The sequence below is a fragment of the Bubalus kerabau genome, chromosome 15 (assembly GCF_029407905.1).
Source record: "Bubalus kerabau isolate K-KA32 ecotype Philippines breed swamp buffalo chromosome 15, PCC_UOA_SB_1v2, whole genome shotgun sequence".
Classification (NCBI taxonomy): Eukaryota; Metazoa; Chordata; class Mammalia; order Artiodactyla; family Bovidae; genus Bubalus; species Bubalus kerabau.
The window spans coordinates 55743999-55771617 of NC_073638.1; the positions used below are offsets into that span (position 1 = coordinate 55743999).

The 27619-nt window shown below is 53.0% G+C and overlaps 1 protein-coding gene across 1 annotated transcript in view; it reads left to right on the forward strand.

The window, feature by feature from the left end:
• Positions 1-540: 540 nt before the first annotated feature.
• DGAT2 (diacylglycerol O-acyltransferase 2) overlaps positions 541-27619 on the forward strand; it is a 32176-nt gene continuing 5097 nt past the window's right edge. The window contains exons 1-4 of the mRNA XM_055549114.1: positions 541-807; positions 14829-14957; positions 21855-21962; positions 22334-22404. Coding sequence (XP_055405089.1) covers positions 768-807; positions 14829-14957; positions 21855-21962; positions 22334-22404 — 348 coding nt within the window. The 5' untranslated portion in view covers positions 541-767. The remainder of the gene's footprint in view (positions 808-14828; positions 14958-21854; positions 21963-22333; positions 22405-27619) is intronic.

Consider the following 27619-nt stretch of genomic DNA (forward strand, 5'->3'; position numbering starts at 1 on the left):
CCAAGGAGAGCACCTCCCAGGGCAGGGCCAGGTGTGACTGGTTTGGGTCGCCAGCAAGCAGCAGTATACAGTATACACGCTCTGTGAGGTTTAGACGGAAAGGTAGAGGCAACTTGAGGGGTTTAGGAGCCCGGCCCTACCTACCTAATTCCTACCCAACCACCAATCAGAGGCGGGACCTCGGCATCTGTAGCCAAAGCGAAGCCCTGCGGAACGGAAAACACAACCCCCAGCCTGCCTCCCCCAGGCCCGCACGTGCCGGGCCTCCGGCCCACGTTCCTGCTGCCGGGCTGCACCAACCGCCGCGGGGGAGCGGCTAGGGGCGGGCACAGGGAGCAGCAGGAATAACCAAGCAGCCCCTCGCGAGGAGGACCCCGCGCCGCGGGCGGCGCAGCCGTGAGGAGCAGGGGGCCCCCCTACAGCCCTCCCGCGCCCGGCCGAGCCCGGCGCTCAGCCACCCCCACGGAGCTGAGGCTGCAGTGGTTGGAACGGCCGGCCCCGCCCCTGCCGCGTCGGCCCCGCCCCCTTATGAGGTTACAAAGTGCCGCGCTCGGAGCCGCGGGCGCAGTGGCTGTGGCCGTGACCAAGGCTCCGCTTTCCGCCGGTGCTCTGGCCCATCTGACGGCCCGCCCCTCCGCACCCCAGGCAGTAGCGGTCCCCGCGCTCCCCTGCTCGGCGCGAAGCCCTGGCCCCGGTGGCCGGGGCATGGGCCAGGGGCGCGGGGTCTGGCGGCTTCCCGCGGGGCCCCGACCTGTACTGGCTTCATCATGAAGACCCTCATAGCCGCCTACTCCGGGGTCCTGCGAGGTGAGCATCGGGCCTGGCTGCCCTGAGCGAGGGCTCTGACTGAGAAGCCATGCTGCCCCCTGAGGCCTCTGGGAGCAGGACTAAGGGTCTGGGAGATGAACTGTCACAGCCCAGGGTCTGCAGGGCTTTGCCGGCTTCCTCCTGGGGCCATGCAGCTGCGAGAGGGCTTTCAGGAAAGGAGGTGATGAAGGGCTCCAAGGTAGGCAGGAGTGTGTTGGTATAGTGGGAGTTTGTTGCTGGAGGGTGGGCCTCTCTCGGGGCTGAGGTCCCAACCCCTCTTTTCTTTTGGGAAGGCTTGTGGCCCCCTCCCCGACCACCACCCCCATTCTTCCCCCCTGCTCATCTGGGTCTGAGATGAGGTTAGAATAATGGTCTGATCCAGGCCACCTGGTAGTCATGTGGGCGCATTCTCCACCTTAGCACTCATCAGTTTGTGCGACCTCTGTTACATCACTTCTTTTCTTCCAGCCTGTGAGATAGGATGTTACCTGAGAACTCCTCTCCAGCCCCCAGCACTGCTCCTGGCCCCTGGCAGTTCCCTCCATCCCTCCTCACTGGGTGGATCAAACTGTGAGACGCTGGATGGGGCAGGCCACCAGACAGGGAACATGCCTGGCTGGGACAGCTGTGCCCACACTGTCCTCTGCCCCCCACCCAGCCCAGGCTTGGGAGCCACTCAGCAGCGACTGTGAGCCTGGAATGCTTAGAAGACAGAACAAGAGGACCCTGGGTGCCCTTCAGTGTGGTCTGCGCTGCTGTTCCACCATGTGGAATTGAGGTCCTCCCTGAATCAGGGGCAGAGTTGACATCAAGCTCCACAGCTTTTCCTGCTCAAGGAAGAGCATCCCTTCCATGTCCCGCACCTCTCACCTATACTTGGAGAAACTGAGGTGGGAGGAGGCATGACCTGCCCAAGGTTTCCCTAACAGGGCCTTGGCCAGGGGATTAAATACAAATCCAGGAGACTCTGGGACATCCTCACAGCTGCCCTGGTCTGTCTTGCTGGAGTCCTCTCTCCCTCCACCTAAAGTCTTTATTCAGCTTGCTGAACCTCTCCTACTTAGGATTTTTCTTTAGTAACTAACAATAGCCTACTCCAACCCCTTCATTATAAAAATAAAACATACAAATCATTGGATTTCAAAAAATATGGAAAAACAGGAAGAAAATGAAAAGTTCCTGGTTAATTGACTATCCAAAGATAGCTTCCTAATAGCATTTTAGTATATTTCATTATAATTTTATCTGTATACATCATTTAGGTAAGATTGAGGGTATGATGTGGATATAGTTCTAAATCCTGTTTTCTCCCTCTTGATGTCAAATTGTGAATATTTCCTTCTGTTACTCCAAATCACTTATAGTATTCTAGGGGCTGCTGGGTAACCACCCTGAGCTGTACCACAGTTTAACTGTGTCCTAGGCATTGGCCCTTTTCTCCGTGTGGCTGTTGGTGTGATTATCTGCCCCTCTTGGTCTGAGTGCCACTCACTGCCCTTGGAGAGGTACCTAGCTGCTGTTGCCATCTTGGGTACATGCAGCCTGAGCTGTCCCGTGCACCCGGCCCGATAGCCTCTGACAGTCTCTGTTCTCACTTAAAAGTGCTTGTCCATTCACTGTGCCATTTAATGCCCATAACAGGGAAGGAAGGACCCTACCCATGTTCATGCTTTTAAAAATGCTTTTGTCTCCAGGCAATGAGATAGGGATGCTCTCTCTGGGGGTGGGCCTTCCTGGAGATACCCTTCCCTCATCTCTGCTATCCACAGAGGTGAGTTGTATCTTCCAGGAGCAGATAACCCTGACTTCCTCGTTTTTGACCTAGAATTTGTTATTTAGGAGGACTTCCAGTGAGTGATTTTGACCAAGTCATTTACTGTCCTTTCAGGAGCATGTCTCCATGTTTTAATCTGGTCTTGAAGACATTTGAAAAAAAAAAAAACTGGCTGCAAACAATTCCATCATGGAATGTAGCAAGAGCTGGCATGAAATGCAAACCAATCACTTTAGCTGTCTGGGATTTTCTTTGGTGAAAGACTGGGTGGGGAAGGGAGGGAGCTGAAGCAAATCTTGTGTTATCTGGCATCTCCATTAGACCTGCTTTCTACATCCTTAGTCTTTGAAGACACTCCCCAGTGGCCTGGTTTTTAACCTATAAAGTCTCATTGTTGGGAGGTGATGAACACTTTGTCAGTGGTGATATTTAAGGGGAGACCATGGCTTCTGTGAAGGGAAGACCTGTGATGGGTGAGATTGAAATAGATACCTTGGTGTCTGGTTTCCTGGGCAAAAAAAAAAGCCAGCTGTGGGGGCAGGTGGGTGTGTGCTGCGTGTGTGCTGGGAGTTTGTGCGGGAGACAGGAGTCTCTGTTGATATTTTCTAATATCTGAAGGATTTACCTGTACCAGGGGTGGAAGGTGCAGAGTTATTCATATTTGCATCCTTGGCCTTTGCCCCTGGGTTTAAGGCCCTTCCGATCAGAGCCCTCTGATGCCTGCCTGAATGAATACCCAGGGTTCACCACAGGACCCAGCACGAAATGGTGGCAGCTTCAGTAAAATTATGAACTGATTTGTTCTGCGCAGCCCCGCAAAAGCAAGGCCAGGAACAGGGCTGGAATTTCGGGAGGTGGGGGGTGCAGATCTGATATAATGGAGGAATGCTTTCTGACAGCCACTGCAACAGGTTTGGTGTGGGTGGGGTGGAGCTCCCCATCACTGGGAGTGTGCAAGCAGGAGCTTAGTAGGAGGTGAAACTAAGAGGCTGGATTGTTGGAGGGTTGACACCTAACTCAGTTCTAAATCGCAGGATGAGAACACGATTTTCATATTCCCCTCCCCCCAATTCTATATAGCTTTCCCCCCTCCCCTACACCACTTCCCCAAATGCACAAATGCCACTTTGGGGTTCTCCGTGCTACTGAGGGCTCTTCTGGGCTGGGAAAGGAGGGCCAAGAGTAGAATTTTATTAGCAGACTTGGTGACTCAGTGGCCAGTGTGGAAATCCTGCCCCACCCCCATCCTCCCACCCCTGAGTTCTCCAACAGGTACTTGAGTCATAAAATCACAGCTCTCTGGCAGTGCTGGGTCAGGGGCAGCTCTCACATTGCAGATGGAACACTGAGGGCCCCGGAGAGAAGAGACTAGACCAGGGTTACCAACGCCAGGGTTAGAACCCAGATCCACCTCCCAGGCTTCCTTAAACTAAGAGAGAAGTGTGGTGAAGCCGTGAAGGGCGGAGTGCAGGGTTCTGGCCACTGCAGGTGCTCATTTCCTGATTGAGTGAAGGTTTTTCTGGGACCATGATGGGGCTGGCAGATCACCCCTTCTTGTGCACTTTCAAGATGTCCCAACTTGCCTTGATGAGTAGATGCACCATGAACCCTGGAACTCTGAGGCCAGGGGAACAGCCAGTTGCCTTCATTGTATTCCAAACCTTCCAAACTCCTCCTTGTAGCTGTGGAACCCCCTGTGAGCAGCCCTCACTCCCCTGCTTCCATGTCCTGCTCCAGAACGGCTGGGGTCTTCCTGTTTCCCCAGGATTCCCATCAGTTCAGTCCTACCTCAGGGCCTTTGCATTGGCTGTCCTCTGCCCAGGTCACTGCATGGCTGTCTTTGAACCATTCAGTCTCCTTTCGGAGGCCTTCTCTGACCATACCATCTGGAGAACTGTCCCGTCCTGTTGTATTTTTATAGCCCTTCTCATTAGCTAAGTTCTCAGGTGTACTTTTCTGTCTAGGTGATGGTCTGCCCCGGAAGAATGTCAGCCCCTTGGGAACAGGACCTCTGTCTGTCTCCCTCAGTGTTTGTCCCAGCATTGAGCACAGTGCCTGGAGTATAGTAGGTGCTCCGTAAATATTTGTTGAATGAATGAATCATTAATGGGACTTCAACCCTCGCGAGCGCTGCTCCTTCCTCTTGGCAAGAAGCCCTGCTTTTTGCTTCAGTGTGAGTCCTCAGTGCTGCCTCTGGCCTCCTCTGTGCCCACCTGTGCTAGGTGCTGGGCCTGCAGCTATTCCCTGCTCTGGAGGCTCCACAGTCTCAAGGAGCTGGCTCCAGGGCTGATCGCCGGGGGCAGGGGGTGCTCACCAGAGTCCCCCTTGTTGCTTCCAGGGCTTAGGAGCCAGAGAGTGAGGATTTCAGCCCTGGCTCCCCTCAAGGACCTGGCTGGGTTTCTCTCTTCTCCTCTGAGGATCTCATTCCCCCTCAGTGGAAAATAGGATCAGAAACTCTCAGATTGTCAAGGATGCAAGGGTTTAGGTTAAGATGAATGGAAAATGCTTTGTAAACTAACTTGTGACTCGCCTGTTAGTCCTTGTCACTCATTTTATGTGACACATGCAACAGTCGTCGACACCGTGACGAGTGGCAGACTGCCTGGGGCATCCAGGAAGGCTTCTCATAGTGGGGACTCGGGCACAGGCCCTTCAGTTTATTGGTGGCTCACCTATGTGTGTCAGACTCTGCCACACACATGTCAATCCCTGGTCCCTACCTTTAAGGAAGTGAGACTAGGGGGATGACAGTGCAGATGATCCACGCAGTGACGGGGGAGGAAGCATGGGGAACTGAGGAGGCCTGGAAGTGAGGGTTTGGCAGCTAAATCATCCTGGCATCACGGAGGGCTTCCTGGAAGAGGTGACAATCAATCCGGATATTGAAAAATGAACCAGTGTTACTGGCTCAGTGTTACTGGTTCAGAGACTATCAAGAACCTTCAGGTAGAGGGACCAGCATAAATAGAGGCATGAGATTTGGGTGGGAGGGAAAGTCTGATGGCAGGACCTCTGGGCTACTAACCTGAGCTGAGGTCCCAATGTGCTGAGAGATAAGGGAGACAAAAGATGCTGTATCCAGGCAGCAGCTGGCTTGCCCATGCACTTGGCAGGGTTGTTGGTGGAGATTTGAGAGCTGGGAAAGGAGCCTGGTGCGGGCAGTGGCCTGGCCTATACCACTTCTGGAGCCTCCTGGGTGTGGAGCTGCTGCTGGCAGTTTTGAGGGCTTGGGGCTAGGAGTCTCAATCTCTTCATCTGTAAAATGATTAAATGCATGATGACAATATCTGCCCAGGTTATGGTACAGACCAAAGGAAGCTGAAGCCACACACCCTTTGGGCAAATTGACAGAAGCAAGGAATGTGAATTCATTTTACTATTAGAGCAGATCTAGAGGCCAGAAGGCTCACTCTGCATCTCCTTCCTATGTGACCTTGGGCATGACCCTCTCTCTTAGGGCCTCAGCCTCATCTGTACAGTAAGGAGGGTTGCATAAGGCAGCCCACCTGGGTTCATTCCAGCTCTGCTGCAGAAATGTGATTCTCATCATGCCCCGGACTGCTATGGGATCCAGGGGCCAACCTCCTCATTTGTGTCCTCAGCTTGTCCTTGTGAAAATGGGCTCCTGTCCTACTTAGGGCCCAGGTACATGCCTGAGAAAACCTAGCTCCCCACACTTGCTCATGTACCGTGATAAGGGCCTATTTTGAGGACCCCTTGGTGGTGACATACCCGCAAGCTAGTGGTGTTGCCATGGCAACCCCTCCCACTTCAGTAGCTATTCTTTTAATGTGTCAGAAGATGGGGGTAGTGAAAGCAGAGCTTTAGGGTCCTCAGCAGTCACCTCCAGGGTCCCCGTCGCAGTTTCAGAGTCTCAGGAACATGGCGTTCTAAGAGCCCCACTTCCTTGACCTCATCTCCCAGGTGCATGAAAACCAATACTTGAAAATCCAGGCCTCTGGAGCAGCCCAAGGAGGGGCTTGTAGACTCTTTAGGGGGATCTTCTGTGGATAATAATTCATTAGTCAATCTAAGTTGTCAAGACCTCAGATTTCAACTAATCTAACCCATACCTCTAATAATGCCACTGGGAAACAGACCTAGAGAGAAGAGGAGAAGGAGGCCCAAAGTCCCAGTATATCCATAGATACTTAGGATGCCTGGCTTCCCGCCAGGATGCTCTGTGGGGGGCCCTGAGGACCAACTGAGGAATCCACTGAGTCCTGCAGGGTCCTGATGGGCAAGGCAGGAGCTTCCCAGCGAGCACACCAACCACAGCAGTGTTTTGGTTTCCTATTTGGGCCAGATGTCCCAGTGGGCCCTGCTTTAAGGACACTTAATTTTCTTTAAGGTTACTTGATTAAACACCTAACCCTTAAAGGGGAGATTATTAGTCTTTCCAGAGAAGAAATCACCAGCATATTGGGATCAGGTGAACAGCTGGTGAGTTGCTTCAGAGCCCTTACACCGTCTGAAGTTGGTGGAGGGCATGGGAGGGGTGGGCAGCAATCTTCCCTGCTGTCAGGGTGGAGCCTGGTCCATCATCTATGTTCTTGGGACTCCTCAGCCTGGCATTTCCAGTCCTCCATGGCTCCCCCTGCACATTCTCGACTAGCCTCACCCATTCACATGGCCTGGTTGAACTACTTGCAGTTAATTCCTTAACCTTGTACCCTTTGTCCCTTCCAGTCCTTTGCCAGTGCTGTCTGCTGGACTCCAGGACCTGGGTTCCTGGCCCTGTGCCTCCCTTCGGTCAGCCTGGCAAACTTACTCATCCTCTTCCTCTCACCTGACGCAGCCCTGAGAGCATCCTCCGGGCCAGTTGGGCACCTCTTGTGGACTCCTCAGCCATGACCTACCCTCTGTGCCTGATTGTTCAAGCCCTGTCTCCCCCAGCCATAGCTGAGGTGAGCAGCCCCAGGGCAGAGCTCTGCCTCCCACAGAAGCCCAAGAAGCAGAGGAGAGGCAGGGGCTGGCAGTTCCTATCCTAGGGCAACACCTAGCCTGGCCTGTAAAGGCTACTTGGAAAGTACTTGCTGAATGAATGTTAACGTTCAGCCTCCACTCTTCTCTGCCTCCCTCTGGAATCTTGCACTTTTGCCCCTAGCCTTGAAGATGTGGCATTTATTTGGCACTTGACCTGGCTTCCTGGACCTCAAGGGGTCTCCCGGGAGTCAGAATGTCCATCTCTCTGCCTCGATGCAGCCTCATGCCCGGCCCTTTGCAGAAGCTTGGGGCAGCTTCCTCACTGTCCACTTGGAGGCTGCTGAACCAGGGCAGAGCTTCGGTCTGGCTGGGCCCACGTGTGGCATCCTTGAAGCTGGGGAATGTGAGCAGGATGACGTCCCCACTCAGGAGCCCCTGGCAGCTGTCCACAGCTCTGCGACCTCACTGGCACCTTTCTAGCTCTCTAACAGACATGCCACATGCTGTTTGTCTCTTTTCCATAGGTTGGATTCCTCCCAACAACTGCTGCATCCCAGCGAAGGAGGATGCTGAGTCTTAGATGGGGAAATGACCTTCAGGGTCTCACCGTAAATGATAGAGCCAGGGTTTGAATCCTAAGTGTACTGACGCCAGCGCCTCTGCTCCAAGACAGGACAGGGGTTATTACACCCATGTGTCAGGCGAGGAGACCCAGGCTTACTTGGTAATTATCCCGCATTCACACAGGTCTTGACTTTTATGATGCTTCTGTCTATTGTTTAATTTTCACAAGAATCTAGCGAGGTGGGTATTAGCCCCACTGGGCAGATGAGGAAACTGAGGCTTGCATGGGAAGTGACTCACCAGGGCTACACTCCTGCAAGTTGGAGGCCAGGTTCTCTGGATGCCCATCTTCCTTAGCTTCTCTAGGCTGGCGAGCCGCTTCCCAGGATGCCAGTAGCAAAGGAGAGTAGGGAGGCAGTGTGGGCCGCCCGGAGGCCTGACCTGGGAATCTCATGTGTGCCCCTACCTCCACGTGGAGGGAAGTCAGCCTTGCTCAGGGCTGAGAACCCTCTTGTCTCTCCCTCTAGCTTATTGCCCCAAATTTTGTTTCCTTATAGCTCTCATCACTGCCTGACGTTACATCCTACATTTATGTGTAGGTGTGTTGTCTCTCCCTCAGCAGAATCTAAGCCCCCTAACAGGTGAGACTCAACCTGCTGTGTTCACTGCTATTTCCCCAATGCCCGTTCCTGGGTCGTTGAACATTCTGGCCTCTGGCCTGCCTCTTTGTAACTCCCTCTGAGTCTCTGTTCTGGCCGGCACCCCCACCCCAGTGCCCACTTTCCTCCTTTTTGCCTCCCAGATCTCATCTTCTGGGCCCTGCTGACGCCTCGCCGCCTCCTTGGAGCCCCCCTGCTGCTGCCCCACTCTGCTCCCTCTCCTCTTAACACATAACCTCGTGGTCACACACATCTTGAAACACTGTGGTTGCTCATCAGTCCCCTCCCGCTCTGGTCAGTGGTAGACGCCATGATGAGAGCTAATCACCTAACACGTGTCAGTCACGCAACAGGTGCCAAATGGACCTTATGTGCATTTTTTTTTTAATCTTCCCAACCACCCTGAGAGATATTCTTATCCTCACTTTATGCCTTTTGTTTTGTTTGGCTGCACTGGGTGTTCACTGCGGCATGTGAGCTCTCTCTAATTGTGGCATGCAGGCTTAGTTGCCCTGTGGCAGGTGGAATCTTAGTTCTCCGACCTATGCCCTTGCATTGGAAGGCAGATTCTTAGCCACTGGACAGCCAGGGAAGTCCCCTTATCCTCACTTTAGAGATGAGAAACTAAAGCTAAGTGAAGCTAAGTGACTAGCCCTAGGTCACAGAGCCATGCAGGGGCAGGGCTGGCCCAACACCCTTTCTCAGATTATGGGGACTGGGGCTCAGACCCTGCCCTCTCAGACCAGTATGAGAGGAAACCCTGGTTTTATCAGTCCTGGGTGCGGCCTGGTCAATTTGCTAACAGATGTTGGGCAAAGAAGTGTTCCATACCCGACCTGGGCCGGGGACCAGAGGTGTTTGGCTCTACTCTATGGGCAGCTTCAGCTTAGCTCTTGCAGCAGCTTCTCAACCTGTGGGAGCATGTGGGTGGGGGTTCACATTCCTTGCATAGCCAGTCTACAGGAGAATGGCCCCGTGAAACTTGGGACATGGTTGAGGCAGAGAGGCAGCCCTCCCTTCCCCGGGGTGTATTCCTGAGATCGGGATGTGGACTGGCTGGTGTAGTGAGGACCAGCCCTCAGGAGCTTGGCATCATGGAAATGGCGAGGGTCTCAAAGCTCGAATGCCTGCCTTGAGTCCTGCCTGACTCCTCTAGACCATGACCTCAAAACAAGTGGTTGAACCTCTTTTGGCCTCACTTTGCCTCAGTTTCCATCTCTGTGAAATGAGGCTGCCCCTCCCTGCCTGTCTACCTTCCCAGAGAATGCTGTGGGACAGGGAAGCCCCATATAGACATGGGGACAGGGGCTCTTCTCTGGGGGTAAGAGAGCTTCTCTGGGCTTCTCTCTCACAGCTCTACTCCCTCTGTCCTTCCAAATCCAGGAACAAAGGAGCTGTGTAAAATAAATGGTGAAATCAGTGGTGCCCTGGAGCAGCTGTTTGGATTGGTTACTGAAAACTTCTCTTCATAGAACAAGTCAAGTTATTCTATTACTGTCTTATCTTTCTTCATGAAAACAAGATATCTGTAGAAAGTGGGTTCTGCTCTTATCATGTCGAGGTTAGGGGAAACGCATGCTCAGAGAAGGAGAGAAAGACTCACTCCCCCACCCATTACTCCATCTCTGGGGTCATCAGTGGTAAGCCTGGAGGCCTTCCTGTCTGGAAACTCAGTTGCAACTTGAGCATCCTGGCCTTCAGCTGCCTCTGGGACTTACAGGTTTGTTCATTCATGCTGTAAACCTCTATGAGCTCCTTCTCTTGTCGGTCTGACTGGGCTCTGGGCACATGAATGAATCAGGTACCCTCCTTGGAACTTAAGAGATGCTGCCTGAGGAGGATGGCCAAGGAGGTAGATACTGGCTTCAGTGGACTGATGCTGAGATAGCATGCAGAGTTCAGTGTGCCGGCAGAGGCTGGGGAGGGGTAGCAAGGGAGCAGGTTGGAGCTGAGATTTGGCCAAATGTTGAGGCTGCCTGCCAGCCCCACCTAGGACTGTGGGACAGTTGGGCTGGGTGTGAAGGTAGTGGCAGTGTTGGCATCTGATTGCAGCACTGGCATCCACACCAGCCACCACTGAGGCAGAAGAGATGCTGACAGCTGAGTAGTGAGGGCTGGACCTGGGAGTGCCCAGCTGAAGCCTTGCTTCCCATCTGCTGAGCAACTGTACTAGGGCTGTTACAAGGTGGTGAGCATCTAGGTGGTGTCTTCAGGAGGGTGGGCCCTGGGGTCCCAGCAGTCAAAGAGATCATAGAAGTCATCCTCCCACCACCATTTTATATATGGGGAACCAAAGCCCAGAGAGGTGAAGCAACTTGGCCAAGAGGACACAGTGATACAACTGGGACCAGAACCCCCAGGCCTGCCACCAGTTAATTTACTGCACAAGATGCCTGCCCCTCACCTGCCCCTCTGGAGGAAAATAGGCCATGCGTTTCTCCTGTCCCCTCCCAGCCTTCCCCCACTTTCTTTTGAGGAGAAGAGAGAAGGAACTTGGGGAGACCAGCACAGGAACAGAATGCTGGCCTAGAAGTTAGTCTTGAATTTAATCCAACTTTGCCACCCTCTGGTCAAGTGACCTTGGCTATATCACTTCCTCAAGCCTGTCTCACTATCAAAATGGCAATGATGATGCCAAACTCACAGGGCTGGTGAGAAACCAGAGTGCCTGAGGAAGTACATCGGAGGCTCCAAAGCTGCCTGTCACCCAGCCCTGCAGAGAGCCGAGGTGGAGGATGGGGGCCTGAGGAATAGTCAGAGCAGAGATCTGCTCTTTCTTTTGCTCAGCAAACTTTGCTGAGTGTTGACTCTCGGCCAGACTCTGAGAGGCCGCTGGGTGGATCAGACTCAGGCCCTTGGGCAGCTCCTAATGTGATGAGAGTGGGCTTGTAATCAGCAGCTGGTACAAGGTGAGGGGCTGTGGGAGCCTAAAAGGAAGATTCCCTTCCTCTCTTATTTCTCTCTTTTGCTGGCCTCTCCCACCTTCATCTGCTGACAGGTTCTCTCCAAGATCAGTGGGGGCTGGTGAGATGGCCCCAGACAGTTCCACACTTGCATGGGCCTTACAGTCAATAATCCCAAAGAAGGAAAGTCCACCTCTCTGAAGGCTTACCTATTTGGGTTTTGAAGGACAAGCTGCTTTATCTCATTGTCAGGGGGTCATCAGGTGGACAAGGCAAGCAGCAGCTTTCTAGGCAATGGAGCAATGACTGGATACTCCTTAAATCCATAGGGGCTTCCACTGGGCCTATGGTTCAGCATCACAGACAGGCCAGCTCCTGGGGCTGGGTTCTGTGGTCAACCAGTCGGGATGGTCTGGCCAAGAGGCAGCTGAGTAGTCTCGGGCCTGAGGGACACAGAGTGGCCTCCCCGCTCCCCAGGCAGCCCCACATTGTGCCGCCCAAGGAACACCAGCCCCTCCTCAGTGGACTTTGCATTTCCTACTTGGTTGCAGAGCGGGCTGCGGGCAGGAGTTGGGATGGGGCAAGGAGGATAGACTGAGGAAGCTGGAACAAGCCTGGCTCTGGGGCTATGGGAACCCTTCAGGCCTCTTTTCTATGTGGATAATCTGCTGAACAAGACATTTTGCGTTTCCTGCACCCTGACTTGATATCTAATTGCAAGAGACCTGAAATAGCAGATGGATTTGGATTAGGAAACAAGAATTTTTCAGTTGTTTCAGTGGGGGATATGTCACCAACATGGACTTACTGTGTGCACCCCCACCCCCAAAGCAGGAGAGCTCCATGTTGTGAGTGCAGCCAGTTGGTTGGCCCTGACCCAACAGCAGAGGCTAGACAGCGAGTCCTTTCCTCAAGCACTCTTCACAGTCCTCTTCACAGTAGGAAGTGGTCAAATGAGATTATGTCTGATGCCCTTCCTTCCATCACCCTTTTTCTCCAGCCCAGTAGAAAGTGGAGGCCCCCAGCTCCTCCTTGCACACTCCCCACCCCAAACTTACCCTACCTGAGACTTTGGACTGAGCAGATCTCAGATCAGGAAATCCAGGCTGGGGCCCTGCATTTCTAAACAGCTCCCAGAGTGGACTCTGAGTAGGGAGGTGCTGGAGAACATTCTATCCTCTCTGCAGCCAAGGTGCCTTGCCTGCTCCAGACCAAGGGCAAAGGACTCACTTGCCATGACCCCTGCTTGCCTTCACTCCACACAGCCAGGAGGGAGAGCCAGCAACTAGGGGTCCCTTGGACAGCGGGTTCAGGCCTGTGCTTGGCCTCACTTCCCTCCCTCCTGTACTCACCCAGGACTCTCCTCACTTCTGAGCACAGACCACCCTTGGACTTGCTGTGTCCCATGGGTAGAGCCCTTTGTATTTGGCATCTGCTGTGCCCTGAATCTAGGTCCCAGCCCTGGCTGGGTAGCCCTGGTCAACTCAGTGCTCCTCTCCTCAGCCTCCCCAGAGGTCCAGATGGACTATACCAGAGGACCCCAGAGGGCTCTTAGGCTCCAGGATGGGGTGTTGAGAAAGGGTGGAGGTGGAAAGGGCTGTGATGGTGGATATATATGTTGAGAGCAGAGGAACGTCATGTGCCAGACCTCTGGAGTTCCTGTGTGGACCAGCCTCTTCATTTGCTTTGGTGAGTTCACACACCACCACCTCCACCCCGGGATTGGCTGCTCCTGAGTACCCAGTATGTGCCGTGTCTTGGATGTGGCAGTACACCGTTGAGGTCGTGCCTGCGTAGTGAGTGGAACCAGGGTTTGCACTGGGATCTGACTCTTCTGCCATACCCCTGGCTTTCCCCTCTCTCTGCTCCATGAGACCAGGGGAGGGGAACAGGACTGAGGAGTCTGCCTTGAGTCCTGGTTATCTCTGTGCCTCCTAAAAGTCAGAGTGATTGTTAACTTCCAGCAGATGAGTGCCATGTCCCTTTCTAAGCCCCACTGTGAGCTTTGTTGCTCTGCAGATTTTAAAGAAATACAAAGGCTTGCACGTAAACCCCTAAGCCCCTCTCCCTCCCACTTCTGCTGTAGGCCAGGGTGAAAGGCCATGAGACCCTCCAGGACAAGGTTGTGGCTCAGTGAGGAGCCTTGCAGAGTGGGTCGTGTGAGGGAATTTGACCAGCACAGTCAGTGAAGATGTGTTGAGCGAAGGGCATGCAGTTGGGGCTCAGCACGTGTGGGTTTTGAAGGGGAACAGTCCTCTGGTCCAGCTTCCAGAAGGAGAGGGGCTGTGTCAGGAACCTCGGCCGTGCTCCTCCTGAGCGCTGCCTCTCCTGTAGTCACCAGGCTTTCTGGTCCCTCTGTCCATCAGCTACTGGAATCTAAGACATCATCCTGGGGGCACAGCCACAGAACCAATTAACTGAGCACATCTTGTCTGAACTAATAGGCTTGGCACTTGCTTGGTAGCAAACATAATTGCAGCTCTCAGTGTCCCAGGCTGCCCAAAACTCAGTGGCCGCTGGATCCTCTAGGGAAGCAGAGGTTCCTGCCCCGTTCCTCTCTGAGCCTGGGCTTTGGGTGCTGAGGTGAAGCTCAAAGTGTGAATTCCCCTGAAGGTGGTATTGATGGTGTTGGGCTAGGGCAAGAGGGCTCAGCTCCTTGGGAGAGGGTATTAGTCCTGGAGATAAAGGGGTGGGGGTGGGTCAAGGATTGGGGGTGCTCAAAGTACACTTGAAGGAAAAAAAAACATTACAAACTGGATGTTGGCCCTCTGTCCCTGGCCTCACAGACCCAGATAGCAAAGGTTAAATATTTGTACTAGATCCAGATAAAGGAAAAGATAGGGGTTTGACTGGGGTAGAGGTGAGGAATGAGAATTGGAAACTATGGCAAGCCTCCCCCTTTCCTCTTTGGATACCCTATTTGGTCTCCAAAATGACCCTTTGTGGTGGGGGCGGACATCATTCCCACTGGGTATATATAGAAACTGGGGCAGAGGGAAGTGCAGCATGTGAGCAGCCCAGAATTACAAAACTGTGGTGTGACAGGGCCGGGATGTGAGCCCAGGTCGGTCTGATTCTTCAGCCTGTGCCCCTCTCATGTCTAGGAAGGCGTCTGTGGGGAGGTGGGCTGCTGTGGGGTACTCTGCAGCTACAGGGAAGGCAGACAGGCTGACATCTGTCTTCTGTCTGCCACAGGCACTGGCTCCAGCATCCTCTCCGCCCTCCAGGACCTGTTTTCTGTCACTTGGCTCAATAGGTCCAAGGTAGAGAAGCAGCTCCAAGTCATCTCGGTGCTACAATGGGTCCTGTCTTTCCTCGTGCTGGGTAAGCTGGGGCTCAGAGGGTCAGGGCAGGTGGGGATGTTAGAGAGCTGAGGGGTCCTTTTTGGTCCCCTATCAAGTGTTGTACCCCAGGCAGGTTTGGGGACTCAGATTCAGTGGGAGGTGGTGGTATGGTTCCCATTTCACAGATAGAAAGCCCAAGTCTCAGAGAAGGTGAGTAACTTGTCCAAAGTCACACAGATTTGAGTCCAGGTCTACAGGACCGCCCCTGCCCCCCCCTCCCCGACCCAAGCATGTGCTGTTCCCACATGCCACCCTGCCTCCCAACAGACATTTTCCTACAGGCATGTTGCATTGTCTTAGGCTGGTCTGGTCCTGGGATTAGTCCCAACTCGACTACACATAAGCTCTGTGACTTTACACAGGTTCCTTGAACCCCTTAAAAATCAGTTTACTCACTTTGGATATGAGGAAAAGGCTGCCACACAGGCCACACAGGGTCTGGGCCAGTGGGGGTGGTCCCCAACCTACGGGAGCTGCTACTGGGACACACCCTCCAAGCTCCCCCGGCCCCAGCCTCACCCACCCGCAGTTGAACACCGCCCCCAGCTGCTTCCGCAGCCTGCTCAAAGCTTCTCCTTTCCTCTCTTGACACTTCCCACGTTAGTGCTTGAGTTGCTTCTTCTGCAAGTCTGGGTTGGTGCCCCTGTCTCCTGGGTTGCCATCCAGACCAGGGTCAGGGCACCATGGGTCGTCCAGGAGGAGGAAGGGCCCCTGCCTGAGCCAGGCCCTGCTCCCCCAGCAGTCTCTCCTCTTCCCCAGGGCCAGGTGTCCCTTCCCCAACATGTCAGGGCAGATACACCAGCTGCTGAGCCTCACCGAGTACATTCCAGTGCCCGAATGAGTCCCTCTGGGTGGCCCACTCTTCAGGGTTGTTCAGGCCTATGGGGATTATCACGAGTTACCATGTCAGTGCTGAGCCGTCCTCCCAGGAGGCTTGGGGCCTCTGAGACCACATTTCCAGGGCAGCAGCTGCCCCTCCCTCCCTTGGCAGGGCAGAGTGATGGAATGGGGGTGCTAGTTATTGAGCCCCTTCAGTGGATGTGAGCTCAATCCCTGGGTCAGTAAGATCCCTTAGAGAAGGAAATAGCAACCCACTCCAGTATTCTTGCCTGAAAAATCCCATGGACAGAGGAGACTGGTGGGCTACAGTGTAAGGGGTTGCAAAGAGTCAGACATGGCTGAGCGTGCACACATTCACACACACGTGCATGCAAACACATACACACACACAGTGGACTAGGCTTTCCACTTCATAGGTGAGAAAATGGAGATTCATAGAGGCTCAGTGACACTCAGAGATGGTGAAGCTCATTAAGTGGCAGAGTTAAAAATTAAACAGGATCCTGGAGTGCTCACCAGGGAGCCCGAAATCGGCATGCCTGGTCTGAAATGGCCAGTCTTCACGTAGGGCCCAAGAGTGGGCTTTGGGGGCCTATGAGCCCCTAAGACTAGATAGAAAATTCCATGTGAGACTATGTTCACATTTTTCTGGATGAAGGGCAGTTGCTATCCTCAGATTTTTACAGAGGCACATGGACCGCTATCTCCTGGAGTTTGCTCAAAGTCATGTCCATTGAGCCGCTGATGCTATCGCGTCCTCTGCTGCCCTCTTCTCTTTTTGCCTTCAGTCTTTCCCAGCATCAGGTCTTTTCCAATGAGTCAGCTCTTTGAATCAGGTGAATCTAAAAGTATTGGAGCTTCAGTGTCAGTCCTTCGAATGACTATTCAGAGCTGATTTCCTTTAGGATTGACTGGTGTGATCTCCTTGCAGTCCAAGAGACCCTCAAGAGAGTCTTCTCCAGCACCACAATTCAGAAGCATCAGTTCTTCAGCACTCAGCCTTTTTTATGGTCCAAGTCTCCCATCCGTATGTGACTACTGGAAAAAGCATAGGTTAGATAGCATCACCGATTCAATGGGCATGAATCTGAGCAAACTCCAAGAGATAGTGGAGGACAGAGGAACCTGGTGTGCTACAGTCCATAGGGTCACAGAGTCAGACCCGACTTAGCGACTGAACAACAGCAATGGGCCTTAACAAGATAAAGGAACAGTGGTCTAGGGAACAGAGCAGATTAAACTGGCTCCCTCAGGGCTCAAACTTCCAACTTTGCCTGCCTGGCCAATTTTTTAGAATCCTGGAGTAGAGAGCACCCCTCTGTTTTCAGATAAGAATCAGGCACCCAGTGAGGGCAGAGCCTTGTCCAGAATCACATAAGAAGGAAGTGACAGGACCAGTGCAAGACCGCATGGACTCCAGCCTCCAGGCCCCTGCCCAGTCTGCTGTACCAGCTCCCTTCCCCCTCATCTGCACCCAGAAGCCACCACTGTCCTATTATCTTAGTGGGTCAGAGCTTGGCTGATGAGATGCTGAGCAGCTTGTAGAACCCCAGACTCCTGTAGCGTGTGGCAGGGACTGCCCCGAGCTTGATTGATCAAGTCTAACCACAGCCCGGAAACCGGCCCAGCATCTTCCTGAAATCCTTGTGTAGGTGGGAGCCAAGCCTGCATGGACGGGCAGGTCTGCTGAGCTGCTGCTAATTACTGCCCTGAGCAGCCCCAGCCACTCCCTCCCACTGCCACCCACATCTGCTGGCAGAGGCTTGCCTGGCATTGCAAAGGATGCTGTGGCCCTGTCAGCCTCCCTCTGGAACAATGGAGTGACTCTGTGTCACCGTTCCTGTGCCACGGGTCCCCCTGGTATTCTGGTTAAGGCTCTAAACCTTATTCATTCCGAGTTTTTATTTATTTATTTTAATCTCAGTTTTATTTATTTATTTATTTTTTTACTGTACAACATTGTATTGGTTTTGCCATACATTGACATGAATCCGCCATGGGTGTACATGTGTTCCCCATCCTGAGCCCACCTCCCACCTCCCTCCCCATCCCATCCCTCTGGGTCATTCCAGTGCACCAGTCCCGAGCACCCTGTATCATGCATCAAACCTGGACTGGCGATTCATTTCACATATGATAATTTACATGTTTCAATGCCATTCTTCCAAATCATCACACCCTCGCCCTCTCCCACAGAGTCCAAAAGACTGTTCTATACATCTGTGTCTCTTTTGCTGTCTTGCATACAGGGTTATCATTACCATCTTTCTAAATTCCATATATATGCGTTAGTATACTGATTGGTGTTTTTCTTCCTGGTTTACTTCACTCTGTATAATAGGCTCCAGTTTCATCCACCTCATTTGAATGAATCAATTAGAACTGATACAAATGCATTCTTTTTAATGGCTGAGTAATACTCCATTGTGTACATGTACCACAGCTTTATTATCCATTCATCTGCTGATGGACATCTAGGTTGCTTCCATGTCCTGGCTATTATAAACAGTGCTGCGATGAACATTGGGGTACATGTGTCTCTTTCAATTCTGGTTTCCTTAGTGTGTATGCCCAGCAGTGGGATTGCTGGGTCATATGGCAGTTCTCTTTCCAGTTTTTTAAGGAGTCTCCACACTGTTCTCCATAGTGGCTGTACTAGTTTGCATTCCCACCAACAGTGTAAGAGGGTTCCCTTTTCTCCACACCCTCTCCAGCATTTATTGCTTGTAGACTTTTGGATCACAGTCATTCTGACTGGCATGAAATGGTACCTCATTGTGGTTTTGATTTGCATTTCTCTGATAATGAGTGATGTTGAGCATCTTTTCATGTGTTTGTTAGTCATCTGTGTGTCTTCTTTGGAGAAATGTGTTTAGTTCTTTGGCCCACTTTTTGATTGGGTCGTTTATTTCCGAGTTTTTAAATGCATAATACAAAACACATTGGATTTCAAAGGAAGCCAATGGTATTAAAATATAAACACACACGTATTAAATCAGATTCCACATATAGTGACACATTATTTTTTGTTACTATGTTAAATAAAAAGATCTAGCAGCAGCCATGAAGACTGCTAAGACTACTGCAGTCTGGTACATTCATAAATTAAGGAAGCGTTGCATTTCTATAAGAGATGAAGGAGCATTAACATGTTCTTTTTTCCCCCCATCCAAGTCCATGGATCTCCAGATTGGACACTTAACTGTGTAGAAGTCTTCTTCCCACATTATCTCATGTAATCTTCCCAACACCCTGTTGGAAATGGAGATTCAAGGATGGGCCATGGCCAGTGAGCCAGCAGGGCCCCAGCTTCATGTAAGAGCGTGTCCATGCTCTTCATGGGCCTGACTGCTGCCTCCCTGCATTGGGCAGCCATAGGCTGCCCGCTCATGGGCTTTGAGGAGCAGTTCTGAATCACGAGCTTGACTGTGTTCTATGGAAGGGGTGATTGTAAAGGTGGGTCCTGAACCTTCTGCATGTGGAGCCAAAAATTGTTTACATCTCCTGGACCCGAGGGGACTGGGTGGGGGGTGGGGTGGGGTTCCTGCTGCAGTCCCTTGCCCTACAAGAATGGACCAGGGAGCCCCCTGTTAGAGGACTGGGCTTAGTCTCTGAGAAAGGCAAACTTATGTGATGGATTTCTCTCATTTTTGCTCAATAAACCTTTCCTGTGGTGGTTGCTCAGAGAAGGCAATGGCACCCCACTCCAGTACTCTTGCCTGGAAAATCCCATGGACGGAGGAGCCTGGTGGGCTGCAGTCCATGGGGTCGCTAAGAGTCGAATACGACTGAGCGATTTCACTTTCACTTTTCACTTTCATGCATTGGAGAAGGAAATGGCAACCCACTCCAGTGTTCTTGCCTGGAGAATCCCAGGGATGGGGGAGCCTGGTGGGCTGCCGTCTGTGGGGTCGCACAGAGTCGGACACGACTGAAGCGACTTAGCAGCAGCAGCAGGGGTGGCTGCTGGGGCTGGAGAAGTTTGTCTGACCTGGTTCCGGCTCCCAGGGAGCCCAGGAACTGAAGGGCCTTCTGATGGAAGGAGTCTGCTGCGGGAGGCAGATACCAATGCAACAGCTGTGGACACGGGGCTTAGAGGGAGCAGGGCCCCCAGCTGAGAAAGTCCCGAACTAGAATGCAGTCTCCGGACTCTCCATCTGTTCTCTTTTCCTCCTCCCAGGCTGCCTCAGCACCAGAGTAAGGACAGTGGACAGGGATTCCCAGCTTCCCAGAGAGCCCAGACATTTAGGCAGTGCAGCCTGGGGCTCCACCCACTCTGGTCCTGGTGCCCCTCAACAGAGTTAGGGCTTTGACAGCAGCTAGGTTTCCAGGCTGCTCAGATCCTAACCTGAACCTCACAACCCTGCCCAGGCCCACCTGGAGCATCTATCTAGCCTCTGAAGGCACTTGGATACCCTGTGGAGTCTAGGGGGCTTGTGATCCTTTTTCCAGGCCTAAGAAAGGGAACCAGGGGCAAACCACTCAACAAGGTGAGTGACTGTGTAAGTGGCCCTAACTTAAACATTGCCATTCACCAAGCTGCCTCAAGTACTTCACAGCTGGCCTTTAACAAGGTTTTGTTGGCTCCAGGTACTTAGAGACTCATCTTCCCCATCTATGATGTCACACTCCTAAGGTGGTCCTGAAAACCCGGACACCTGGCCACTCTGTGTTTACTACCGGTCCCAAGATAGTTGTACCATTTTAGCTCCCTTGGCAAGAGGCTAGCTCAGGAGCTTAGAACAGGACTGGGTTGCAGATGACAAGGGATTACCATTTTCCTGCCCTTTGGCTCGTGGAGTGTGTGTCTGGCCCTCCCCTGTCCCTCGAGAAACTGGAGGGGACTGAGCATGGTGGGAAGAAGAGAGCATGGGATCTAAGACCTGGCAGCCCGGGAGTGCCTGTGATCAGTGCGGCGCCCAACAGAGAGAGACCTGCAACCGGGGTTGGCTTCCCTTCCAGCAGTGGAGGGGATGCTGGCCAGAGACCATCCTTCTCCCAAGCATGAGTACCTGATGCCCCTGGCCTTGTGCTAAGTGACAGGGGGCAAAGATGTGCCCCACCCCCAATGTAGAGAATTCAGAGGTGAAAGATCCGTGTAGGAGGATGGCATGATGTTGGAGATGAGGTCTGAGCTTTGCTTCGACGCCTTGGTAAAAATCGGAAAGATAGAAGCCCTGATGAGGGCTTTCTGTGCCAGGTTATTCAGTCTTATGGCCAGTAGGCCCAGAATAAAGGGACCCCTAGAAGCTGGCCCCAGCAGTCTTCAAGTGTGCTGCTGGGGGTTTTGAGAGAGAGGCTGATGGGCTCTGGGCTTTGGTCGGGGACTGCCTGGTGCTCAGTTATGTGGGAAGGGGGCCAGCCCGCCTACTGGGGCAGGAATCCCACTCTCTTGGGTCCCTCCAGTGGCAGTCTGGGCCTTCTAGTTTGGGGTAAATTCCTAAAGCCTGGTACAGATTTTGGACTTAAGAGTCAGGCTTGAGTTTGAATCCTGGCTCTGCCTGTATCCCAGCAGGTGACCTAGGACTAGTTCCCTCCCCCTAGAGCCTCAGTGTTCTTATCTCTAAATTGGGGTAAAAGTCACCCTGCCTCACACTCAAGACAGTGATTCAGCCCAAGTCCTGAGATACAGAGGCTCTTGGCAGGTCCCTCCCCTCATCCACAGTCACTCTGGTGGGCACTCAGATGGGGAGAACACGCAAGGAGGGGCAGAAAGGACAGCTGTAAGGCTCTGAGTTAATGTCCATCACCTATGGTGCTGCTGCCCAGACAGCATGGAGCCCACGTGCCTCTTGATGCTAGGACAGCCCATCAGAATCTAGAAGATGAGGCTCATGTCCCCGTGAGCCTGCCCCTCTCAGGAGCATCTTCACCCACTCCCCACCCCGCCCTCCCCATGGCCCTCTGCCCAGGGCCCCAGCTGTGCCTAGCTTAGGGCCACAGTAACGCTCAGTCGCCTAGTGACCCTGTGTCCAGCGGGTACTGAAGCCCGTGTCGGGAGCACAGGCCTGACCCGGGACCATCTGCCTTCCCCCAGGAGTGGCCTGCAGCGTCATCCTCATGTACACATTCTGCACCGATTGCTGGCTCATTGCCGTGCTCTACTTCACCTGGCTGGTGTTTGACTGGAATACACCCAAGAAAGGTAGGAGCACAGGTTACCCTGCCTGACCCCCTCACCCTTGGGACACTCCCTCCTGCACAAGCTGAAGTTCCTCATCGTGGGTACTGCCCCTTCCTTAGTTAGCACCTACTACGTGAATAGTGTTGGGCTAAGCCTGGGCATGGTTCTGAAGGCAGGGGAGTCTCTAAGGTCACCATCATGCTTCTCTCCGGAGCTCACACTCAGTGCCGGGTGTCCATAACGTGAGGGAATGAACATGGAAAGGGGTTTGGAGGGGGAGGATGCTGCCCAGGGTGCTGGTCACCTAGCTCAGGGGTCCACACTGGTTCTGCATGAACATCACCCTCCCCCACTCCTACTCCTTCTCAACACTGTGTTCTGTTCCCTGGAAGGTGGCAGGAGGTCACAGTGGGTCCGAAACTGGGCTGTGTGGCGCTACTTTCGAGACTACTTTCCCATTCAGGTAAAAACTTGCGGGTGTTATCTTGGGAGGGTGGGAATGGATGGGAAATCTGAAGTCAAGCCTTAACTTACCCATCCACAGTGATCATGTGTGCAGGGTTGAACTAGGTGACATCTCCCACTATGAGCATCTGTCGATATTCTACCCTACTTTATGCAGGATTTGAGGCAACTTAAGATACATACATGTAATTGTGTACCAGGTAAAAAGAAAAATCAAGACTTTGAGGAAAACATACTAATAATTCATCCATAAGTGTCAACAGAGTTGCAGTGATTGAACTTCATGGTCACCTCTGAGCCTCCTGGCAGCCAAGGCAAAAAGGGAAGCATGCTAGTTATTGATCCTCATTTTCAGAAAGAAAGAAGCTTCTTTGTTCCTTGGGTAAACAAGACTTCTAGCATTTGGATCTAAAAGCTGTTTCAGATACTGAGACCCTGGATGATGTAAGGAGCAGGAATAATAGTAGACACTATGGCCATTGCTTGTCTGCTTTCAGTGAATATTAAAGTCATAACTTAAAATGATAGTGACTGGGAATTCCCTGGTGGTCCAGTGGTTAGGACTCAGCACTTTTACTGTTATGCCCCAGTTTATTCCCTGGTCAAGGAATTAACATCCTGCAAACTGCATGATGGAGCCAAAAAATATAAAAAAGGAAGTGATTTATCAAGAGCAATACTAAGGTAGTCCAAGTTTATCTGGTCTGAACCAAGATTAGCAATAGGTGTGAGGGGCTTTCTTTCCTTCTGAAGGTCTTACAGAAATTTCACCTCTCTCAGCCAGTCGTGGGTGGGTCACCAGGGGTCCTGGTCATGGGAATAAAGGGCCAGAAAATTTGGTGTGCAGTGAATGAAGAGTGAGAGCCTCACTGCTGAAGTGCTTGGGAAAGGCTTCTGAAGGTGCTGCTCCTTGAACCCCATCCTGAAGAGAAGCAGCACTGAAGGGGCAGGGAAAATCATGAGAACACAGCGCCTGAGCTTGAGCAAGAAGCCTGGGATGGGGAGGATGGGGAGAAGGTGGAGGGGAAGGGAGGACTTCTATTCACTGGGAGCCTTCTCAGGGGCAGCGCCTTCCCCAAGGAGTCTCCTTTAACTCTCGCTGCACCCTGTATGGCGGGTATTCATTTTATCCCATTTTTACAGAAGAGGAAACTGAAGGTCAGAGAGCAGCACAGCTGAATGAGGCTAACAGGGAACTGAGCCAAGACTCCAGCTGTTGTCTTGGTTCAAGTCTGGACACTTCCCACCACAGCACACTACCCCCCTATGCAGCAGAGCTCCGAGAGATATGCTTGGACAAATCCTCGCGCTTCCCTCAGGCTTGGAGGAGAGAGGCAGGAGAAGCAGCCCAGTCTGACCCTGGGTGAAGCTGAGGTGCTGTCTCCCGCAGACAGCCAGTTTAGACTAAGTTCATCTCTGGGTATCCTTCCTCCTGCGCCACTGGCTGCTCCCACACTGGTCTTCTGAGCATCTATCTCCTCGGGCCAAAGTCAAGGTCCTGACAAGATAAAAAGTGGCTTGGTCTGGCTTTCAATGCCATTCTTTCAGGCCCCCTGCCGGTGGTCTGCAAGCCAGGTTGGTAGGGCCGGGGCATCTAGGCCCTGGTGCACGTGGGTGATGCTGGTGGATGGTGGAGAACTCTGGCAGAATCCTGAAGGCTTTCCCTGCAGGGGAGAGACCTGTCTAGGCAGCTTGCCCGGCACCCCAGCCCTGGCACAGCCCAGGTGCTGAGGTAACCCGGCAGAAATCAGTGGGGTCTGAAGAATGGAGAAAGCGTGTGTGAATGTGGGAGTGTGCGTGACACAGGGTGGTGTGTGTTTGCTGTTGTGAGTCAGCGATTGAGGCATCCTGGCCTGCTGCCTGGGGGAGGTGGCCAGGTAACCCTGCATTTTTCTGCTGCACTCAGTATTGTAGGGGTGGCACCCCGGGCTGGCTCCCTCTGCCCATCCCAGCCTGGGCCCAGTTTCCACAGGACCTTTGGGGTCAGGGTCCCTGCTCCTCCCTTTTCTGGACCCTGTCTCTCTGGCCGCAAGGAAACCAAGGCTGTTGTTGCTAGGAGGATGTTGCCTCATAGGACCCAACCCTCTCATTTTGAAGGTGAGGAAACTGAGTCCCAAAGAGGGACAAGGACTGGTCCAAGTTGCGCAGTGACTCCGTGCCAGGGCTAGTATTAGAATCCGGGCCCCACGCTCTTTCCCACTGAATTCCTACTGCCTCTTCCTCTGGGAGAGATGCAGTCCAGGTGTGCCCCGCTGGGTTGAGCCTCACTTCACGGGGCTCCCTCCCTCTGCTCTGCTGCTGGAGATCCGGGTTGAGGTCCTGTCCTGTGCCTCTGTCCTCTGGCCTCTCTGTTAGTACACTGTAGTCCCTGTGCACTGCTGGGCTCTGCTGGGCATGGGGATGCAGAAGAGTGTGCCTGGTCCCTGCCCTCGTCCTTCTAATGGATCCTGCTGGACTTTGTCACTTTCTGCACATGGGACTATGAGCATGCTTTCTCAAGCCCACTAAGCCTCATTATCCTTATCTGTAAAATGGAGCTGTTCACATGCTAGAAAAGTGGTAAATTATGGTTCATTGTGAGGGATTATGGACTCTTTCTCTCTTCTGGGGCTCTTTCTCTGGGGCCCCCAGAGTAGCCTGCCCCCCAGGAAACCTCTTCAAGGCTGATAGCTCCCTCCATCCAGAACAGGATGACCTGATGACTGTTGGTCAGAGCTGGGACAGACAGGTACCCTTTCCCACTGATCTCTACCCTCCCTGAAGAACCAAAACAAAACCCATGTCCCTTGTCTCACCTCTGTTCCAAGAAGTCTGCTGGGGGTTGGCTCCACATGGCCCAGGCGAGCTGGCCCTGGGAGGGGCCCTAGGTCCTGCCAGAACCAAAGCCAGGCTGAGCCTCATCCTGGCTCACGCCTGATGAGTCTCACGCCTCATCCTGGGCTCTGCCCTTGCCTGGTGGTGGTCTTGGCAGAGTCCCTGACCCTCGAGACCTCAGGCTCCTCTTCTGTGCAGGGAGGTTTGGCCTTTGTGAACTGATGTCAGGATTGGTAGAGTCGTATATGACCCTTCTGTTCCACACCCTTTTCCTGGCCTCTTGCCAGTGGTTGGGGAATGCTCTCTAACTGTGCCCACCCACCTATACCTCCCCACACTCTTGTCAGTGAAGGTTTTTGCCACCAGAGCTGCTCAGCTGGCCCAAAAAGCATCCTTTCTCCCAGCAGAGGTGGGGCTTATGTGTTCACTGCCAGCCACCAGGACCACTGGCTACCTGAAAGAGGAGTGGGCAGTGCCTGGTGATGGGCAGGGTCTTTGGAGAAGAGACTAAGAAAGACTCTCTGAGCTTACAGTCACTTATCTGTCCATCTGCCTGATTTCACAGATGGACCTACTGAGGCCCAGAGAGGAGGAACTGTTCCAAGGTGCGAGGCTAGTATAGAAACCAAGGCAGTGTCTGCCTCAGGGCCCGTGTTCTCATTCCTTCGTTCCTCTGCCCCAGTGCCCCGCTATGTGAGCTTAGGCGAGTCTCTGCTCCTCTCTGGTTCTGAGTTTCCTCCTCTATAAGGTGCCAGGCTGGGACAAAGCTATCTGACCACTGTGCCTGCCGTGGAGAGACAGGGTGTGAGGGGTGACTTGCAGGCTTGTGTCGGCCAGCAGGCCTGGCCTGGCCAGTGCCTGGGGCTGAGACTTTGCCATTGGAAACAGTCAGAAGACACGCGATCAGGTACATCAACAGAGCCTTCATCAGCACTGCCTTTCCTCCTCCCCCCCGAGAGGACACTGTCCATGCAAGGGGAGGAGTGTGGCACGAAGTCAGATCAAAGCCATATCAGATGCCTGCACTTTTCTGGGTGCTGCACCGGGGACAAAGAACCTGCACTCTGCCGCAGGACACCTCATTTAACCAGATAGAGGCTTGGGGTTCAGGGAGGAAATGATTTAAGGGACCAGCTAAGGTTCCGCCAAGTGGCCCATCTGTAACTCAGGACCAGGGAAAGCACAGCTGGGTGGCCAAGTCTAGAGGTAGGGAAGAATCTGCTGTGACCTCCCCGGGAAGCAGCAACTCCTTTCTCTGGGCCTCAGTCTACCTCACAATCAAAGGAATGGCCCAGATCAGGGCTCTTCCAGCCCATGCCGTCCAGCAGGTTCCTGGGCCTGGCCCTCAGCTCAGGAGCAGGTTTCCATCGCAGTACTGGCTGCCTCCGCTCTCACCTCCATGCCTTCCTCCTCTGTGGAGACTGGCATGAGGTGCTTTTTCATTCTGGCTTTCCAGAAAGCTAAAGTGGTGGGCGCAGCTGCTCTCAGGGGCAAAACCCCAGAACCACTGCCTCGTGGAGCTCATGTCAAGCTGCATCCCCACCAGCCGTGGATGCAGCTGCTGCTGCTCCCCTTTTATGTGGTGGGCAGCTGGAGATCACTTGGGGTTTTGAGCAGTTTTAATCTGCTCAACAAAGGCAACAAAGGAGGAAAGAGTACGAGTGTCCCGAGCATCCGGGCACACAGCACAGGGGTTCTGGCTCACGCTGACATGTCCTGGTAGTTGCAGAGCTGGGAGGTGTGCCAGCTACCTTCACTCCCATCCCCTTCTGGCCTCCATTGCCTGCAGGTTCAGATTTCAGTTTCCTGGAGACCAGTCACCAGCACCCCACCCCCTCAAGTTGAGCACGAGGTCCTTCCCTAGGCCAGGCAGTTTCCAAATCCAGAGTCATAGAAGCCCCGGCCCTTGCTCTTCTGCTGGTAGCGGGGGACTGTGCTTCCAGTTGGCCCCAGCGCAGGGCAGGGGGAGCCTTGAGGCCCTGCTGGTAGGAATGTTACCAGCAGCCTGTCTCCAGAGGCAGGGCAGCCCACCAGACCAAAGTGGTCCTACTCTCTGACCCAGGAGCTGCATTTCTAGAAGTTTGTCTTAAGAATGCAAACAGACATGAAGACAAAAATAAGATATCTATGGAAGCATTATTTCTGAGGGAAACTTGAGAAGCTTTTCAAAGCTTTTTATCAGTGTAGGCTTGATAACAATCCTATTCATGTAGCATAGCTGTGAGAAGACATGTTACTGAGGGATTCTGATAAGAAAAAAATAGCTTTGACATGCTTGGGAGGTAGTTATATAAAAGTCATACCAACCATATGACCTCAGTTTGGGGATTTTTAAAAAAGAACGTGTATTTGAGTAGAAAAAAAAACTCAACACGTCAGAGTGGTTTATCTGGAGGGAA